Genomic DNA, 19835 nt, shown 5'->3' with positions numbered 1-19835 from the left:
CCCAGTACCCCCAAAAATAAATAAATAAAAATAAAAATGTAACCACAATAAAGGCCAGTAAAAACAAAAAATGAAAGCCATAAAAAAGAGCATGGTAGACAGCATGTTAGTACCTGTGAGGCTCTAGGTTTAATTCCTGGCATCAAGATAAACAAATAGCCTGGTGTAGTGGCACATGCCTGTAATCTCATCTGCTCAAGAGGCTGAGTCAGAAGGCTTAAGTTCAAGGCTAGCCTGGGCAACTTAACAGGACCCTGTCTCTAAATAAAAACATAAAAAGAGCCGGGCGTGGTGGCGCACGCTTGTAATCCCCGCGCTTGGGAGGCAGAGACAGGAGCATCGCGCAGGTTCGAAGCCAGCCGTGCTGGCTTAAGAGACCCTGTTTCCAAATAAAATATAAAATAGGTCTGGGAGTGTAGCCAGGAGGTAGAAGGGTTTCCAGAAACCCCAGTACCACCAAAAAAAAAAAAAAAAAGAGGGTTGGGAGTATAACTCAGAGGTAGAATGCTCCTGGGTTCAATCCCAGTACTGCGAAAATAAAAAATAAAAATAAATAATTAAAAAAAAGGCTGGGGTATATCTTGGAGGTAGCACCCACACAAATACACACTTGGTTTTATTTATTTATTTGTTTGTTTGTTTGTTTTTGGTACTAGGGATTGAATCTAGAGCATTCTACCTCTGAGCTATACTCCAGCCTTATTTTATTTTTAATTTTGAAACAGGGTCTCACTAGGTTTCTGAGAGTGTCACTACGTTGCTGAGGCTGGCAATGAACCTTTGATCCCCTTGTCTCAGCCTCCCAAGTACTGGGATTACAGGCCTGCCACCCCTACACCTGACTGAGTTTGTGTGTGTGTATGTGTGTGTGTGTGTGTGTGTGTGTGTGTGTGCGTGCGCATGTGTGTGTGTGTGGTACTGGGGATGGAACCCAGGGCATTCTACCTCCAAGATACACCCCCAGTCCTATTTTTCTTTTTATTCTTTATTTTGCAACAGAGTCTCACTGAGTTGCAAAGGGCCTCATTAAGTAGCTGAGGCTGTCCTTGGTAGGAGCCAGCCGGGAAAAGTACGGGTTCCGAGGAGAGGAGTGAGGATGAAGGAATTCAATTCTAAGAATTTGATTCAAAGAACATTTAATTCTAGCACGGAAGGATTGCCAATCCTCTCCCGGGTCGATATCTCTACTGGCCGAACCTGGGTTTATCTCTCTCGTTCTATTTCTACAGCTCCAGGTCAATCAATCCCTCGTCCTATTTCTACAGCTCCAGATCAATCAATCCCTCGTGCCATCACCACCTGAACTTCTCTCAGTACTTTTACTGTGAACTTTCTATGACCCCAAACCTTATTGACTCTGGGCAAAGGACAGTCAGAAGTATTCTTTTAGGGGGAAACCTTAACGGCTCCTCACAGTACTTGAACCACAATCCTCATCTCAAGCCTCCCAAATGCTGAGATTACAAGCGTGCGCCTGCCACCTGACTTAGTTTTAATTTTAATGTAAGCCAAGTTAAACCTCAGCACACTCAGAGCTGAATTGAGATTCCAGGCCCTGGAGGAGTCCTGAGGAATTATTCTAACTTCTCCTCAGAGGAACCAGAAGATGGAAAACATAAAAGAGAAATGCAGGCACTTGGGAAATGGCTGTGAGGGTCCAACTTACGTGCAATTGGAGTTTCAGAGAGAAGAGGGGCAATTGGGGAGGAGAAATCGTGTATTTTGAAAATTGAGGAGAGATCATGATTATAACAAGTTCGAGAGCTGCCTGTAATCTCAGTATTTGGGAAGCTGAGCCAGGAGAATCACAGGTTCATGGCCGGTCTTGGCATTTTAGTGAGACTCTGTTTCCAAATAAAGAATAAAATAGGGCTGGGGATATAGCTTGGAGGTAGAAAGGCCCCTGGGTTTAATCCCCAGCAACACACACACACACACACACACACACACACACACACACACATGATGGGCTAAAATTTTCCAGAACTGAAAAAAGAATGGGATTGCATAAACCCGAGCTCTGCCTTTCACTAGCTGTGGGATCCCGGGCAAAGCCCTCTGTCTCTCGCCTCATTTTCCCCACTGGAATTTGAGCTCATCAGCCACTCCGTGGCAAGTTTTCGTTTGTTTCTCTGGTGCTAGCAATTGAACCCAGGAACCTTCTACCTCTGAGCTACACCCCAGCCCTGTTTAGTTTATGTTTTAAAACAGGGTCTCGCTACACTGCTTGGAGTCTTACCAAGTTGCTAATGCCGGCCTCAAACCTATGATCCTCTTCTCTCAGCCTCCCAAATACCAAGATTACAGGCCATGGCGCCTGGCTTGTTAACGGGGTTTTTAGAGGTGCTTCGTGAGCACTGGCGCCTGTGTCCCCCAGGGATCGACAGCTGGATCAACCTGAGCCGCGTGGACCCGGACGCCGAGGTCCAGGGGGAGGTCCGCCTGGCCGTGCAGATGCTGGAGGACGGGCGGGGCCGCTGCCTTCGCTGCCACGTGCTGCAGGCCAGGTGCGTTCCTGACACAGCGGGATGGGCTGGAAAGGAGCCGGCATCCCCTGGACCACCTTGCGCCTGGGCACTTTTTTTTTTTTTAGTACTGGGGATGGAACTTAGGGGTGTTGTATCCGAGCTACACCCCCAGCCCTACTTTTTAGTCTATTTATTTATTGCACTACTGGGGATGGAACCCAGGGGCATTCTACTTCCCAGAGACACCTCCAGCCCTATTTTTTCTTTCTTATTTTGAAACAGGGTCTCACTGAGTTGCAAAGGGCCTCACCAAGTAGTAGCTGAGGCTGGTCGCCAACCCGGATCCTCCCGTTTCAGCCTCCCAAATGCTGGGATTACCGGCGTGCGCCACCGCGCCCGGCTGCTCCTGGGCACTTCTGAGCTCACAGCAGCATCCCTGGACAGATAGTCCACATTCCCCAAGGTGCAGATCCTGAGGCCAAATTACAAAGTCTTACTGGGTCCCCAGTGGGCAGCAGTGACAGCGGCCAGACACTCAAGATGGTCAGACAGAGGACTTGGGGGTGGATTAACCAAGTCGTAACTTGGCAGCTGCTCTTTTATAAGGGTTAAACAGAGGAACTGTCTTATTGGCTCTTTAACTCACCTGCAGCTTCGGGTATGGCTGGGACCAGGCGCCCGATAGTGACCTCAGGAACCCGCCTCTGTCTTTGGTCCTCCGATCCTCTGTGTCAGCTTCATCCTTAGGTGGCTTCTCCCCAGGCGGGGGCGAGACGGCGCCCATGGGCCCAGGCTGGTACCCTACCTACCAACTTAGCTACCCCAGAAAGCCCAATTCCCACCATTGCTAAACCACATCCCGGGACTGAGTCTTACTGGCCAATCCAGGGCACGTGACTGTTTCTGAACCAGGAATGCTGACCGAGGGTCAGGCTCGAGGCACGGCCACTGCGGGTGAGGAGGGCCGGCCCACCGAGGCAGCAGGAGGGACGGCCCAGGGAGGATGGCGCCGGGCGTGGCTGGCAAAGTCCGTGCTGACCCTCCCTACTTAGCCCAGGGATCCCGGCCTCTGTCAGCTTGCCTGCCCTCCGGCTCCTCGGATACCCACCTGGGTGCTTTCTGCCGTGGCCCCCTCCCCAGCCGCGGGGCGTGCAGGATCTGCACCAGCCCGAGAGGGACCCATCGCTGTCGCTTAGCAACTGTGGGGCTCCTAGGAAACCGCAGGCTGGGGATGCCTGGGAAGAGGAAGCCGGCAGCCCCTGGTGGTGTGTGGGGGGCTGTTCCTGGGTTTGGGGGCCTTGAGAAGGAGGGATGGGTGAGGATTTTGAGTTGTCATGGCAACTCGCGACACGGGGTCTCCTCTCACGCCTTCTCTTTGTTCCTAAGCAGGGCGTGGGCACGAAGGTTTGTTGAGTGAATACACAAGCTGAGCCCTCCTCAGGTGGCGGGTGCTGTACTAAGTACTTGGCACACGTGCTCATCCCATCTGACCCTTAGCCCTGGGAGGCCAGTCCGCTATTATTTCCACTTTCCAGATAAGGAAGCTCAGAGAGGTGAAGGCCGGCCTCACCCAGCCCCCGAGGGCAGAGCTTGGCTTCGTAATCTTGTATCTGGCCTCCAATCTGGGGCCTCCCTTCCCCTCCCCGCTGCCCCTTGGCACGCTGGGCTTTGTGATGCAGGACTGGACCTCCCTGGCCTCAGTTTCCCGATCTGCAACACAGGGCCAGATGGTGGGGCCTGCGTGCCAGGCACAGGAGGGGGCGGGGCAGTGGTTGCCTTGGAAACCTGGAGGGCCGCGCCCCCTGACTCCGCGTGTCTGTCCCCAGGGACCTGGCCCCCCGAGACCTCTCCGGCACGTCTGACCCGTTCGCGCGCGTGTTCTGGGGCAGCCAGAGCCAGGAGACCTCGGTGAGCACTGGGCAGAGGAGTCTGGGTGTCCGGGGGGGCTGGGCTCATGCAGCCCGCGTCTCTCCCCCCAGACCATCAAGAAGACCCGGTTTCCGCACTGGAACGAGGTGCTGGAGCTGCGGGAGCTGCCGGGCGGCCCCGCCCCGCTGCGCGTGGAGCTCTGGGACTGGGACATGGTGGGCAAGAACGACTTCCTGGGCATGGTGAGCGCCTCCCCCACCCCCGCCATGGCTCCCCAGGAGCTGAGCCTCCTGCGGCCCGGGAGGGTGGAAGCGGCCACTGCTGCCCCTTTGACAGATGGGGAAACTGAGGCCCAGGGAGGCCCTGTCAAGGCCATAGTCTAGAAGGTAGCAGAGGCAGGGTTGAGTTCAGGTCTCTCTGACCTCAGGACCGAAGCCCTCAGCGCCTCCTTCTCCTCCTGGAAACCCCGGGTTCTCGGCCTTTCCCTCAGTTCCCCATCTCTGAAATGGGTGTGGCCGTTCCTGCCCGTAGCTGCTTTGAGAAATAGTCTGCAGGTTCCAGATAGACTTATCAGATGACCCCGCAGTCCCACTCGCGTATATTCGCAGTAGAAACGAAAACCCGTATTCACACAAGAACTTTAACGTGACTGCTCCTAGCGGCGTTATTCAGAGTAGCCCGACGCGAGGACAATCCAAATGTCCACCAACAGATGAATACCAGCTGTTATATCCATACAGTGGAATAGTATTCAGCCACGAAAAGGAGCAAAGGGCTGACCTGTTCATTCTGCACCGTGAATGAGCCTCACAGCCACGTTGCTCGGTGCAGTCAGGCCCCCACCACACATTCTGCGATTCCACGGAGATGATTTGTGTAGGAGAGGTCACTCCATGGACACAGAAGGCAGGAGAGTGCTGGAGTTGCACGTTAAGTAGGTGGCGTGCAAGGGAGATGGGTTTCTCCACCTGGACTCCCTTCTGAGACGTGATCTGTGTCCTTAGAGCTGAACATTCACCCGGTCCAGGTCCAGGCATGCTGTCCCCAGCAGCTGCGTGACCTTGGCCAAGCCACCTTTTTGACCTTAGTTTCTTCAAATTGTAAATTAAGCCCCCCCCCCCCCAAGAACTAAGGATCCGGGGCTGGGAGGGAGCAGGAGGCGGCTCGGCCCGGGCTGAGGCTGCCTGTGTCCCGCAGGTGGAGTTCTCACCGCAGGTCCTGCAACAGAAGCCGCCCAATGGCTGGTTCCGCCTCCTGCCCTTCCCCAGCGCCGAGGAGGATTCTGGGTAAATGCGGCGCCGTGGGCGGGGCTGGCAGTGGGCGGGGCTGGCCTGGAGCCCCCGGGGACCACCTGGACTGTGGGCGCGGGAGCCCCTCACTCCATTCACGCTTCTCCATAAACAAACGTCACCGATGACCAGGCGAGGTGGGCACGCTTGTCATCCCAGCATTCGGGAGGCTGAGACAGGAGGATCGCGGTTCGAGGACAGCCTCAGCTGCTTAGTGAGGCCCTCCGCAACTCAGTGAGACCCGGTTTCAAAATAAAGAATAAAAGCCGGGCGTGGTGGCGCACGCTTGTTTGGGAGGCGGAGACAGGAGGATCGCGCAGGTTCGAAGCCAGCGCTGGTTTAAGAGACCCTCTTTCCAAATAAAAAAAAAATATAAAATAGGTCTGGGAGTGTAGCCCGGAGTTAGAAGGGCTTCCAGGAGCCCCAGTACCACCAAAATAAATAAATAAATAAATAAATAAATAAACAAACAAACAAGTAAATAAATAGTATAAGATAGGTCTGGGAGTGTAGCCCGGAGTTAGAAGGGCTTCCAGGAGCCCCAGTACCACCAAAATAAATAAATAAAATAAATAAATAAACAAACCAATAAATAAATAGTATAAGATAGGTCTGGGAGTGTAGCCTGGAGGTAGAAGGGCTTCCAGGAACCCCAGTACTACCAAAATAAATAAATAAATAAATAAATAAATAAATAAACAAACAAATAAATAAATAGTATAAGATAGGTCTGGGAGTGTAGCCCGGAGTTAGAAGGGCTTCCAGGAGCCCCAGTACCACCAAAATAAATAAATAAATAAATAAACAAACAAATAAATAAATAGTATAAGATAGGTCTGGAAGTGTAGCCTGGAGGTAGAAGGGCTTCCAGGAACCCCAGTACTACCAAAAAAAAAAAAAAGATAGGGCTGGGGGTAGAGCTCGGAGGTAGATGCCCCTGGGTTCCACACACACACCTGTTCACACTGTCTACACCTGTCTGCGTTTGCGACACCCCTGCTCTTTGCCCGTGTCCACACCTGCCCGCCTGGTGTCCACACCTGCCCGGTCCCTTTTCCCCTGTGCCCCTCCCCTGCAGGGGCGGCCTGGGCGCGCTGCGGCTGAAGGTGCGGCTGACCGAGGACCGCGTGCTGCCCTCGCGGTCCTACGAGCCCCTCCGGGCGCTGCTCCTGGAGGCCCTGCGCGGCCCGGTGGAGGTGGGTGTCGGGGCGTGGGCCCGCCTCCCCTCGGCCCGCCTCCGCCCCCGGTCACCTCTGGGCCTCCGGTCCCTGCCCAGGAGGACACCACGAGCCCCCTGGCCGTGCTGGAGCAGGTGACCCTGGGCGACTGCCGCCAGGACCTGGCCACCAAGCTGGTGAAGCTCTTCCTGGGCCGGGGCCTGGCCGGGCCCTTTCTGGACTATCTGACCCGGCGCGAGGTGGCTCGGACCAGTGAGTGGCCGCGTCCCGACCCCCCTCCCCAGGGCTGGCGGGAGCTGCGGGGCTGAGGGCGGCGTCCCAGGGGGTGCCCACGGCCAAGGACACGACCCGAGGTCAGGCACTGGCCTTGTTTCTTGTGAGCCCTGGGCCTCTGTTCTGGGCTCAGAGTTGACCTTTGTGGGCCTCCCTGGTTCTCGAGGCTTGGAGAATTAGGGCCCCCTACCTTGGGGGAGTAGGGTGAGCGGGCTTCAGCCCCTGAGTCCCAGCAAACGCTTCCCCCATCCCCCCAGCCGACCCCAACACCCTCTTCCGTTCCAACTCGCTGGCAACCAAGTCCATGGAGCAGTTTATGAAGGTGAGCAGGGGAAGTTCGGGTGGGCCGGGTCGGTGCCCCTGGGGGGACTCGTTATCCAGTGCTCACCTGGACCCAGGGCTTGGCCAGCCTCAGGTGGCACTGCTTGCCGAGCTGGGTGCTGGGGGCCGGTGCTGGTCTCACCTGCCGGTCGCTGTGGATGCCGGGCCTTTCAGAACCTGTCCCTGGGAGACCCCCCCCCCCCAGCGTGCCCCACCCCCGTGCCGCCCCGCCCCCAGCTCGTGGGCATGCGGTACCTGCACGAGGTGCTCAAGCCGGTCATCAGCCGGGTCTTCGAGGAGAAGAAGTACGTGGAGCTGGACCCCTGCAAGATGGACCTGGGCCGCACCAGGTGAGCCGCCCCTGCTGGCCCTCAGTGCCCAGTACCGCAACCCCGGGATGCGCTGCTTTGGAGTTCAGGGTGTAACCGCCAAAGCCTCGTGCGGTGTCCGGGCTGGCTGAGCCACCACTGCGCCCAGAGACCCACGTGAGCTGTTGCCATAGAAAATAGAGTTGTAGATGGAAACTGGCCCTGAGTATCAGTTGTATGCATTCATTTATACATGGTACTAGGGATTGAACCCAAGGGCATCCTACCTCTGAGCCACACCCCCAGCCCTCTTTTATTTTATTTTTTTGGGGGGTGGTACTGGGGTTCCTGGAAGCCCTTCTACCTCTGGGCTACACTCCCAGTCCTATTTTATATTTTTATTTGGAAACAGGGTCTCTTAAGCCAGCCCAGCTGGCTTCGAACCATTGCGATCCTCCTGTCTCCGCCTCCCAAGCGTGGGGATTACAAGCGCGCGCCACCACGCCCGGCCCTTATTATTTGGAAAGGATTTTACTAAGTTGCTAAGGCTGGCTTTGAACCTGTGATCCTCCCGTCTCAGCCGCCCAAGTATTGGGATTGCAGGCCTGCGCTGCGACGCCCGGCTAGAGCCAGCCATTTTTCTCATGGTGGGGTTGACCGGGGCTGCCTGCAGAGGTGGACCCTGAAGCCCCAAGAGACTGGCAGGGACAGTGTGGTGACTTGCGTCTGTCTCCATCAACGTTCTTACTGCAGAATGACTCCCACACAGCTTAGAGGAAGGAAAGTTTATTTGCTCACAGTTTTTGGAGATTCCAGGGTTCAGTCCAGGTGAGGCCAGGTGTGCGGAGCTCAGAGCTTAGTGTCAGGCAGCGGAGAAGGGGCAGGAATCTGTTCTCACATCATGGAGGCCGGGAGCAAGAGGGCAGACAAGCAAGGGGCAGGGGAAAGGGTCTTTCCTTCACTCGGGGCCCTGTCTACACCCCCTGAGCACCCAGAGGCAGGCATCAGGACTCTGTTACAGACGAGGAAACCAAGCCTCAGAGAGGGGAGTCACCTGCCTGAGGTGGTACCGCTGGACGGCTGCAGAGCCGGCATTGCACACGAGTCCTGAGCAGACAGGCAGAATCTGGGCTTTCCCTGGCACACCCAGAGCCCGTGAGAAACTCAGTGGACACAGGGCGCCGGGCACCTGGGGGCCAGGGCGGGGCGGGGGACACGCAGACGCTGGAACCTCAGCGCCGCCGTCCATTTGCAAAGTGACCTCTCTGAGCCTCGCTTTGCTTATCTGTTATATAGGAGCACTGGGGCTGCTTTGCTTATCGGTTGCCATGGAGACTAGGTGAGGCAGGGCCAGATGGGCGCTTGGTCCAGGCCTGAGCCTCGGGTCCAGGTGCAGGAGGCGGGAGCCTTCAGCCTCACTTCCAGGGGGTCGTGGCGTCTGGGTGGGCTGGACAGGCCCTCGACCTGCACGGGAAGAGGGACTTGCAGAGAGAAGAGCGCCCTCTATCGACTCCATGGAAGGGCTGTTGGGGGACAGGGGAAGAGGGGCTCAGCGCCCCCTAGCGGCGGGAGGCCAAAGGCACAATCTGAAGGGACAGACCAGGGTCGTGGAGCCTGGGGCGGGCTCCTTATGTCCCCCAGGGTGGAGACAGCGGCGCAGCCTCCCAGAGGGCGGGTATTCAGGCCACTGGGTTTGGAGGAAGCGCGTTGGAGCCGGGAGAGCAGCAGGTGCAGAGGATTCGGCGCAGGTGCCTGGCGGTCAGTGCTGGGATCCCGGCACCGGCGCCTGTGGCCATGGGGGGCGGTGGCCACTGTGGAGAGGAGCCTTTGAGGCTAAAGGTAGAAATAGCCATGTGCCAAAGGAGCGGCCATGCAAAAGCCCAGGGTGGGTGGGCACAGGCTCAGGGTATGTGAGCCCCAGCGAGACGCTTGGCGGCCGGAGGCCTGGCTGGGGAGCACCGAGGGGCTGCCAAGGGCTTTGATCCACACACGCTGTGCTCAGAGGCTGAGCGGCGCTGCGGGTTCCGCAGGAGGATCTCTTTCAAGGGCGCACCGTCGGAGGAGCAAGTGCGGGAGCACAGCCTGGGGCTGCTGACGGGCTACCTGGGGCCCATCATGGACGCCATCGTGGGCTCCGTGGGACGCTGCCCGCCCGCCATGCGCCGCGTCTTCAAGCAGCTGTACCTGCGCGTGGAGGAGCGCTTCCCCCAGCAGGAGCACCAGGTGGGCGGCGGAGGCTGGAGGGCAGTCGGGGCGGAGGTGACTCGGGCGCGCCCTCTCGTGGCAGGAGTGGGCAGCGTTCCTGGCAGGGCCTGGGACCCCGGGTAAGAATGCAATAATATTTATTTATTTTTATTTTATTTATTTATTTATTTTTTGCGGCACTGGGGTTCCTGGAAGCCGTTCTACTTCCGGGCTACACTCCCAGGCCTATTTTATACTTTTTAAAAAATATTTGGAAACAGGGTCTCTTAAACCAGCGCAGCTGGCTTTGAACCTACGCGATCCTCCTGTCTCCGCCTCCCAAGCGCGGGGATTACAAGCGTGCGCCACCACGCCCGGCTTATTGTTATTTATTTTTTTGTGTGTGGTACTGGAGATGGAACCTAGGGGCATTCTACCTCTGAGCTATACCCCCAGCCCCATTTTATTATTTATTTATTTATTTTTATTTATATTTATTTTGTGGTACTGGGGGTGGAACCCAGGGGCTTTTCTACCTCTGAGCTATACTCCCAGACCTATTTTATATTTTATTTGGAAACAGCGTCTCACTAAGTAGCTGAGGCTGGCTTGGAACCTGTGCGGTCCTCCTGTCTTGGTATCCCAGGCGTGCACCCCCACGCCCGGCTCAGGCCCACTCTTATGACCATAAACCACAGATTTATCTGACTGTGGGTGATTGTAGGGGTGGCTTCTGTGCCCCTGAGCAAGTCACCTGACCTCTCTGAGGTCCTGCTTCTCCCTGTCAGCTGGGAAGATGCCGAGGCCCCTGGGGGGGGGGGTCCTTAGCACAGTACTGACAGCGGGTCCTGTGGCTTCCCCATTTTCCGGGTGGGGAAACTGAGGCCCACAGCGGAGAGACCTCCTTGGCAGGCCAGGGTGGACTCCGGCCGCCCCGCCCCACGTCCCCTGGAACCCCATGTCCAGTGTCCGCCGCCTCGGGGTCTGGGGGTCCACGGCCCGGGCCCCGCTCACTGCGGCCCTCCGCAGGATGTGAAGTACCTGGCCATCAGCGGCTTCCTCTTCCTGCGGCTCTTCGCGCCCGCCATCCTCACGCCCAAGCTCTTCGACCTCCGGGACCAGCACGCGGACCCCCAGACCAGGCGCTCGCTGCTGCTGCTGGCTAAGGTGACCCCCCAGGAGTGACACGGGGACCAGCCAGGAGGCCGGGGCTGCAGACACTCCGAGACCCGGGAGCCCGGGCCTCAGCCCCAGCCCTCCCTCCCCGCCCCTCTTCAATTTGCTCTTTAATTAGATATTATTATTATTGTGGGACTGGGGATCGAGGCCAGGGACGTCTACCTCCGAGCCACACCCTCAGCCCTGTATTTATTTATTTATTTATTTATTATTTTTGTTTTGTGGTACTGGGGGTGGAACCCAGGGGCATTCTAACTGCCAGCAACACCCCAGCCCTATTTTCAAATCTTTTTTTTTTTTTTTTTTTGCAGTACTGGGGACAGAACCCCAGGGACATTGTACCTCTGAGCTACACCCCCAGCCCTATTTTTTTTTAGTCTTTTTATTGTTGAAACCGGGTCTCACTGAGTTGCGAATGGCCTCGCTAAGCGGCTGAGGCTGTCCGCGAACCCCGATCCTCTGGTCTCAGCCTCCCGAATGCTGGGATTATGAGCGTGCACCGCCACGCCCTGCTCTTTACATATTTATGTATTCATTCATTCTGGGGATAGAACCCAGGGGCATTCTACCTAAGATATACCCCCTTTCCCTATTATTTATTTATTTAATTAATTTATTTATTCATTTATTTTTCGGGTCTGGGTTTGGAACCCAGAGGCATTCGACCTCCGAGCTATACTCCCTGCCCTATTTTTTATTCTTTATTTTGAAACAGGGTCTCGCTGAGTTGAGGAGGGCTCCACTAAGTAGCTGAGGCTGTCCGCGAACCACGATCCTCCTGTCTCAGCCTCCCGAATGCTGGGATTACAAGCATGCCCACCACGCCCAGCTCCAATTTTATTTTTTATTAATTATTATTATTTTTGGGACTTGGGCCTGAAGCCAGGGACATTCTACCTCTGAGCCACACCCCAGCCCTATTTTATTTTTTGTTTATTTGAAACAGGGTCTCAGCCAGGCGTGGTGGCGCACGCTTGTCATCCCCGCGCTTGGGAGGCTGAGACAGGAGGATCGCGCGGGTTCGGAGCCAGCCTCAGCTACTTAGTGAGGCTCTCAGCAACTTAGTGAGACCCTGTTTCCAAATAAAAAATAAAATGGGTCTGGGAGTAGAGACTGGAGGTAGAAAGCCTCTGGGTTCCACCCCCAGTACCACAAAAAAAGAAAAGAAAAGAAAGTAAAGAAAGAAAGAAAGAAAGAAAGAAAGAAAGAAAGAAAGAAAGAAAGAGGGTCTCCCCCAGTTGTGGAGAGCCTCATCTACTTTGCTGAGGCCTAGAGCCCGTGATCCTTCTGTCTCAGCCTCCCAAGTACCAGGATTACAGGCGTGTTCCACCACACCCGGCACAAATTTCTTCTTTTATAGTGAAAACTCAGCCCTCCCTGAGGGATGTAGAAGGCAACTATTTATTTATTTATTTGTTTCCTTATTTATTTACTTACTTATTTTTGTGGTATTGAGGATAGAACCCAAGACCCTGAGTTCTACCCCCAGTGCCACACACACACACACAAAAATAAAAACAAAAATAAATAAAAATAAGTTTGGGCGTGGTGGCGCAGGCTTGTAACCCCAGCATTCGGGAGGCCGAGACCGGAGGATCGCGGTTCGCAGACAGCCTCAGCTACTTAGCGAGGCCCTCCGCAACTCAGCGAGACCCGGTTTCAAAATAAAGAATAAAAAAAAATAGGGCTGGGGGTGTAGCTTGGATGTAGAATGCCCCTGGGTTCCATCCCCAGTACCGCAACAAATAATAATAACAAAATAAAATAAAAACAAATAGAATATGCAACAAATAATAATAACAAAATAAAATAAAAATGAATAGAATAGGGCTGGGGGTATATCTCCGAGGTAGACTGCCCCCCTGGGTTCCATCGTCAACACAGCAGACATAAATAAATAAATAAATAAATAAATAGGAGAGGGAGGCACAGATGTAGCCGCGCCCTCCCCACCCGCTGAGCACTGTCCGGGGAGTCGGGAGCCGGCCTGGCCGGTCCCCAGGGCCTCCCCTCCTGACCGTGGCCGCCCTGCTCGCTCCAGGCCGTCCAGAGCATCGGCAACCTGGGCCAGCAGCTGGGCCAGGGCAAGGAGCTGTGGATGGCGCCCCTGCACCCCTTCCTGCTGCAGAGCATCTCCCGGGTGAGAGACTTCCTGGACCAGCTGGTGGACGTGGGCGGGGACGAGGGTGAGTGCGGCCTCTTCCCCAGCCCCGAGAGGCCAGCGAGCATCCCCTGGCAGAAGTGGGAGACCCAGGAGCCGGGCTCGGTGGTGCACGCTTGTAATCCCCGCGCTCGGGAGGCTGAGACAAGAGGATTGCAGGTTCGAAGCCAGCCTCGGCTACTTAGTGAGACTCTCGACAACTTAGTGAGACCTTGTTTCCAAATAAAGTATAAAATAGGTCTGGGAGTGTAGCCCGGAGGTAGAAGGGTTTCCAGGAACCCCAGTACCACCAAAAAATAAATAAATAAATAAATAATAAAAATCTACAGTCTAGAGCGGACGGAGTGAACTAGACACACAAGGTCCTGCTCCCAGAGAAGTCTTGTTCTAGCAAAGAATTGAGTATTATGAGACTCATTCTGGAATTATATACAAGTTATATATAAGCAAAAAAAAGTGGCAGTTTTATATATGTTTATTATTACTGCTATTATCATTATTTTGTGGGTGTGGTACTAGGGATTGAACCCAGCCAGGGGTGTTCTACCTCTGAGTTACACCCCCAGCCCCTTTGTTATTTATTTTTGCTTGGAAACAGAGTCTCACTGGGGTGCTGAGAATCTCCCATGTCGCTGAGGCTGGCCTCACACCTGCGATCCTCCTGGCTCCGTCTCCCAAGTACTGGGACTACGGGCCCGAGCACCACGCCCAGGTGTAGACGGGGTGCGGGGAACGGCCCCCGCTGGCCATGAGAGACCCGAGGGAGGACAGAGAGCGCTGGGAGGATCCTGGGAGGAGTGCTCCGGCCAGGGAGGAGCAGGTGCCAAGGCCCTGAGGCGGATCCACGCGGGAGCGAGGGCGGGGAGGCCGGGAGGGCCCAGCATGGAGCCGCCGGCTGCTTTTAAGCGGAGGAGAAGTTGGGCTCGGTCCAGCTGGGCACAGGCAGGGCCCATACCCATCCCTCTCCCTCCCAGAGGCCGGAGGCGCGGCGCGGGCGCTGGCCCCGCCCTCGGCGGTCCTCCGAGAAGGCTACCTGCTGCAGCGCAAGGAGGAGGCCGGGCTGGCCACGCGCTTCGCCTTCCGGAAGCGCTACTTCCGGCTCAGCGGGGAGGGCCTGTCCTGCGCCAAGGGCCCCGAGTGGCAGGTGGGGCTCCCGGACCCCGCGGGGCGGCCTCTTGCACCCGGGGGAAACTGAGGCTGGAGAGGGGCGCGCGGCGCCAGAGCTCCTGAGCTGCGCCAAACCCTTGGGCCCTGCGCACAGCCGGGCAGGACAGCACGGGTCCTTGGGACGTGTCCACAGGCGTGGGCAGGCCGGGGGGGGGGGACATTTAGCCACCCTCTGTGGCTCCCACCGGGTCCGCGCCCGTGCTGCACAGACTCACCTGCGATCGGTCGTGCGCGCTTGCTGGGGGGGGGGCATCAGTAGTGTCCAGCGAACAGACGCCCGTCCAGGCGCTCGCTCGCTCATTCACCCAACAAACATTTCCTGGGGGCCTCCCACCGTGGTGGATACACGTGCACCCCGAAAGCACCCTGCGGGGACGCCCCTTCCCCAGGGCGTACCCCGAAAGCACCCTGAGGGGACGCTCTTCCCGGGGGTGCACCCCGAAAGCACCCTGCGGGGATGTCCTCCCCCGGGGCGCACCCCGAAAGCACCCTGCGGGGACGTCCTTCCCCAGGGCGTACCCCGAAAGCACCCTGAGGGGACGCCCTTACCCGGGGCGCACCCCGAAAGCACCCTGCGGGGACGTCCTCCCCCAGGGCGTACCCCGAAAGCACCCTGCGGGGACGTCCTCCCCCGGGGCGCACCCCGAAAGCACCCTGCGGGGACGCCCTCCCCGGGGCGCACCCACCGAGGGGCCCAGCGCGCTCCCCAGGGCCCGGCCGGGGTCTCCAGTCAATTAGCAGAGCGCACGCCCCGACATGGGCTGGGGGGGTCCCGCGTGACCCCGGCCAGGTCAGGGTGGGGGGCCGCGGGCGGGACCCTCACCCACAGGCCCGCCCGTCGCAGGTGCGCTCCTGCACGCCGTTGGCCCACATCCGCGCCGTGGAGCGCGTGGACGAGGGCGCCTTCCAGCTGCCCCACGTGATGCAGGTGGTGACGCAGGACGGGGCGGGGGCGCCGCACACCACCTACCTCCAGTGCAAGGTGAGGCCCTGGGGGTCCTGCGGGCCGGGGGCGGGTCGCCCAGGCCCCCCCCCACCTCCTCACGGCGCCCCCGGCCCCCGCAGAACGTGAACGAGCTCAACCAGTGGCTGTCAGCCCTGCGCAAAGCCAGCGCCCCCAACCAGGACAAGCTGGCCACCTGCCACCCCGGCGCCTTCCGCGGCGGGCGCTGGACCTGCTGCCTCCAGGCCGAGCGCTCAGGTGAGGGGCGGGGCGGCGGCAGGCTCCGCCCCCGCGGCTGTCAATCACCCGGGGGCGGGCGCTGCCTTGTCCCTTGACCTCTTCAGGCCTCAGTCTCGCAGCTGTGAAATGGGGCAGACGGTGGCACCGACCCCGGGGCTCTCGTGTAGATTAAATGGGTTACTCTGCACAAAGCACCTAGAAGTGCCCGGTGCACAGTGCTCTAAGGCAAGGTACTGCTTTTTAAGTGCCACTATATGCCAGGGAGCCCGAGGTACCCGGACGCCTGTGCTTGCTCCCAAGGAAGGTTAAATCACCATCATCATCGTTATTATTTTGGTGCTGGGGGCGCGTGCTGAGCAGGTGCTCGGCCGCGGAGCTCCACCCCCAGCCCCAGCAGGACGCAATGCCCGTTACAATGTAATCGTCACTTAGTAATTACAATGTGACTTGTAACTACAATTTCAACGTTGCGAGTGCCCCCCTTTTTTTCTATTTTTGCAATACTGGGGATTGAACCCAGGGGCATTCTATCTATAAGCTACCTCCTTCTTCTTCTTCTTCTTCTTCTTCTTCTTCTTCTTCTTCTTCTTCTTATTATTATTATTATTTTGCAGTACTGGGGATGGAACCCAGGGGCATTCTACCTATGAGTTATATCCTCAGCCCTATTTTTTAGTCTTTATTTTGAAACAGGGTCTCACTAGGTTGCAAAGGGCCTCACTAAGTAGCTGAGGCTGGTCGCAAACTTACAAATATCTTCCCGTCTCAGCCTCCCAAGTAATGGGATTACAAGTGTCCACTACCGCACCCAGGCAAGCGTCAGGGACCCGAGTAGCTGGAGATGGGGCAGGACGAGTGGGAGGTGTTGCAGGCAGAGCCAGTGAGGCCTGGGGAGAGACCAGGTGGGCTGGAGGATCGAAAGGTCCTTGGGCTGGAGGCTGGAACATGGAGGGAGGATGAGCAGAGGTGAGTCCGAGGCTGGAGTCCAGGAGCAGCGGTGGGGATGGGAGTGGAGGCAGGGAGGCCTGGCAGGATTTTGGAGGCCGGGTGGGGAGCAGTCCCGGTGAAACGTGTCCCCTCAGCCGAGGGCTGCAGCCGCACCCACTCAGCCATCACCCTGGGGGACTGGAGTGACCCGCTGGACCCCGACGCTGAGACCCAGACCGTGTATCGGCAGCTGCTCCTGGGGAGAGACCAGCTCAGGTGAGGGGTCCCGCCGGTCCTGCCCACGTCCTGTGGCCACGGGTCAGCTGCCCACTGAGGCCCCCCAAGCCTCTACGTCCGTTCACGCATTCATTCTTCCCATGCACATTAGCCAAGCTCCCTCAGTGGGAAGCGGGGTGTAGCGAAGGCCCAGGCTGAGGCTGGCTGTCTACAAAGTCCTGTCTTGGAAAACAGCCTCCACAGGATCTTGGAATCTGTGTGTGTGTGTGTGTGTGTGTGTGCAATGCATGTATGTATGTGCGTGTGTGTGTGCATGTGTATGTGTGCAGGCATGTGTGTATGTGCGTGCGTGTGTGTGCATGTGTGCATGTGTATGTGTTACTGGGGATTGAACCCAAGGGCATTCTATATCTGAGCTATACCGCCCCTACTCTTTCTGTGTGTGTGGCACTGGAGTGGAATCCAGGGGCTTTTCTACCTCCGGGCTATACTCCCAGACCTATCTTATAATTTATTTGGAAACAGGGTCTCACTAAGTTGCTGAGGGCCTCACTAAGTAGCTGAGGCTGGCTTCGAACCTGCACAATCCTCCTGTCTCAGCCTCCCAAGCACGGGGATTACAAGCGTGCGCCACCACGCCCGGCTTACTTTTTTTTTTTTTTTTTTAGTGTTGAAACAGGATCTGCCTAGGTTGCTGAGGTCTTGCTAAGTTGATGAGGCTGGCTTCCAACCTGTGATCCTCCTGATTACAGGCTCGTGCCACCACGCCTGGTTCTTAAAAATCTTTTAAGAGCTGGGGCTCCGGAGGCACCGTTCACTTAAAATCCTGGCTTCCTGAGTTCACACCCCCTTTCCTTTCACTGTTTATAGCGAGGGAGATTTGTCCCAACCCGTTACCACGCGGGTTCTGCAGCTGACCTGCCCGGACTCAAATTCTGGGCTCCATTTCCTTGGCTCTGTGTCCTTAAGCAGGGAGGCTCAGCTTCTCTGAAACCGAGTTTCCTCATCTGGAAATGGGGGTAACAATGAAACCAAGCTCAGGCTGCCTAAGGATCCCATGTGCTAATTGAGGAAAGCATTCTGAAGGCGCCTGGATACAGAGTTACAGTATTAGCTCTCAATGCACAGTAACTTTGTGTTTACCTGGGACTGGGAACTGAGCCCAGGGCCTTTCTACTTCCCAGCTGCACCTTAGCCCTTTGTATTTATTTTTGAAACAATGTCTCCCTAGGTTGCTGAGAGTCTAGCTACATTGCTGAGACTGTCCTCCAACTTGCAACCCCCCTGTGCCGGCCTCCCAAGTACTGGGCTTACGGGTGTACATCACCACACCTGGCTGTAACAATTCTTATTTATGCCATGTGACCTTAGGCAAGTTATTTAATTTTTCCCCGTCTCATGGTAATGTGTAGGATAGTGCTAAAATTAAGTACCTACTCAGCTGTGCTTGGTGGCCCATGCCTGTAATCCCAGTATTTGGGAGGCCGAAACAGGAGGATGGCAGGTTGGAGACTTCCTCAGAGACTTAATGAGGTCTTTGGTGATTTGGTGAGACCCTGATTCAAAATAAAAAAGAAAATAGGGCTAGGAGGGTGTAGCCCAGAGATAGAACATCCCAGAGATCAATCCCCAGCACTGCTAAACAAACAAAAAACAAGCAAAATAATCCAAAACAAAACAAAAAGTAAGTACCCGCTTTATATAAAGTTGTTGCGCCTGGCATGGTGGCACGCACTTATAATCCCAGTACTTGGGAGGCCGAGACAGGAGGATCTCGGGTTGGAAGACAGCCTGAGCAAGTCGTGAGACTCTTATCAACCTAGCAAGGCCCTGTTTCAAAATAAAAATAAAATAGATCTGGGGGTATAGCTCAGAGGTACAAGGCCTCTGGGTTCCATCCCCAGTATCTGTCTGTCTGTCTGTCTCTTTTTCTGTGTGTGTCCGTGTCCCTGTCTCCCTGTCTGTCTGTCTGTCTCTCTCTTTCTCTCTTAAATTGCCATGGCAGTTAAATGACTTCTACATGTAGGGGCTTAGAGTAGCATCAGCCCACTAACTGCGGATGTCTGTCTGTCATGATGGTGGCGGTGGGGTGGTGGGTGGTGATGTTGCTTTGTGGGGACCTGTCATTTCTCCTGCAGCCAGCAGCCAGTCTCCGGGTTGGAGCAGGGCTGGGGAATCCAAGATCAGCCTTGTCCTATCTGTTCTCAACCTCTAGGATGAAATTGCTGGAGGATCCCAGCCTGGACGCGGGGCTGGAGGCAGACCTGGGGAAGGGCAGCAGCGCCACCCACGGTACAGATGCGCCCCCACGGCCGGCCCAGCACCACCTGGGTCCCCCGCCCGCCCTGCCGCTTCCAAACCTTTGCACGGGGCTCCTGCACATTTACGTAGCCTCAGGCTGGAAGCAAGTCGCGCTGGGCTCCGGCCTGAGTCGATGTGACCCTTGTCTGTCCCCTCCTAGAGCCCAGCCCCGAGGTCCTGGCCCGGCAGAGGGAGACGGCTGCGCGGCTGCTGGAGGTGCTGGCGGACTTAGATCGAGCCCACGAGGAGTTCCAGTGGCAGGGACAGAGGAAGGCGGCCCCGGGCCTCCCAGCACCCTGAGAAAGTGCCAGAGCCAGGCAAAGGAGCCCTGGGGACCGAGGATATGGCTGTCCTTCAGTGCTCTTCAATGTTGGGGCCTGAAACTTCTAGAGACGTGCCCAGTGCCCAGTGCCCAAGGTCCAGAGGGGGCATGGCGGCCTGTCTGCAGGGGCCAGTCTTGCACTGAGCAAATCTCCCCCTGGGACGAGGAGCCGCGCTTGTCTGAGCTTGGAGCCCCGGCTTCGCTGGACCAGCCTCTGACCACACAAACAGAGCCAGTCTGGCCCTGAGCTGCTGGATACAGCTGTTCCTGAAACCCCATGCCTGTGTGGCCCTGTTGCTGCAGATAGAAACTACACGGGCTCAGCCTCTACTGTTTTTACAAATGTCTGGGAATTCCCGCCACCTTGCTGATCCTTCTGTGCCCTGAGCTTGGCTGTGGGCCCCATCCCTGAGATGACAGAATCGGCTTCCCTCAGGAAGAATGGCAGCTGGGAGACCTTAGTCACAC

The 19835-nt window shown here is 56.6% G+C and overlaps 1 protein-coding gene across 1 annotated transcript in view; it reads left to right on the top strand.

Annotated features, from left to right (window-relative positions):
- RASAL1 (RAS protein activator like 1) overlaps positions 1–19345 on the top strand; it is a gene marked incomplete at its 3' end in the record, with an annotated part of 30006 nt that extends 10661 nt beyond the window's left edge. Inside the window, exons 5-21 of the mRNA XM_080717967.1 lie at positions 2378–2507; positions 4295–4376; positions 4448–4579; positions 5535–5623; positions 6705–6822; positions 6903–7056; positions 7335–7399; positions 7636–7748; positions 9737–9929; positions 10920–11057; positions 13111–13255; positions 14205–14374; positions 15242–15379; positions 15463–15598; positions 16663–16783; positions 18960–19036; positions 19206–19345. Coding sequence (XP_080574093.1) covers positions 2378–2507; positions 4295–4376; positions 4448–4579; positions 5535–5623; positions 6705–6822; positions 6903–7056; positions 7335–7399; positions 7636–7748; positions 9737–9929; positions 10920–11057; positions 13111–13255; positions 14205–14374; positions 15242–15379; positions 15463–15598; positions 16663–16783; positions 18960–19036; positions 19206–19345 — 2141 coding nt within the window. The remainder of the gene's footprint in view (positions 1–2377; positions 2508–4294; positions 4377–4447; positions 4580–5534; positions 5624–6704; positions 6823–6902; positions 7057–7334; positions 7400–7635; positions 7749–9736; positions 9930–10919; positions 11058–13110; positions 13256–14204; positions 14375–15241; positions 15380–15462; positions 15599–16662; positions 16784–18959; positions 19037–19205) is intronic.
- Positions 19346–19835: the final 490 nt, after the last annotated feature.

Source organism: Muscardinus avellanarius, assembly GCF_963383645.1.
Source record: "Muscardinus avellanarius genome assembly, chromosome: 21".
NCBI classification, from domain to species: domain Eukaryota; kingdom Metazoa; phylum Chordata; class Mammalia; order Rodentia; family Gliridae; genus Muscardinus; species Muscardinus avellanarius.
This window is presented reverse-complemented; position numbering and strand designations above follow the sequence as displayed.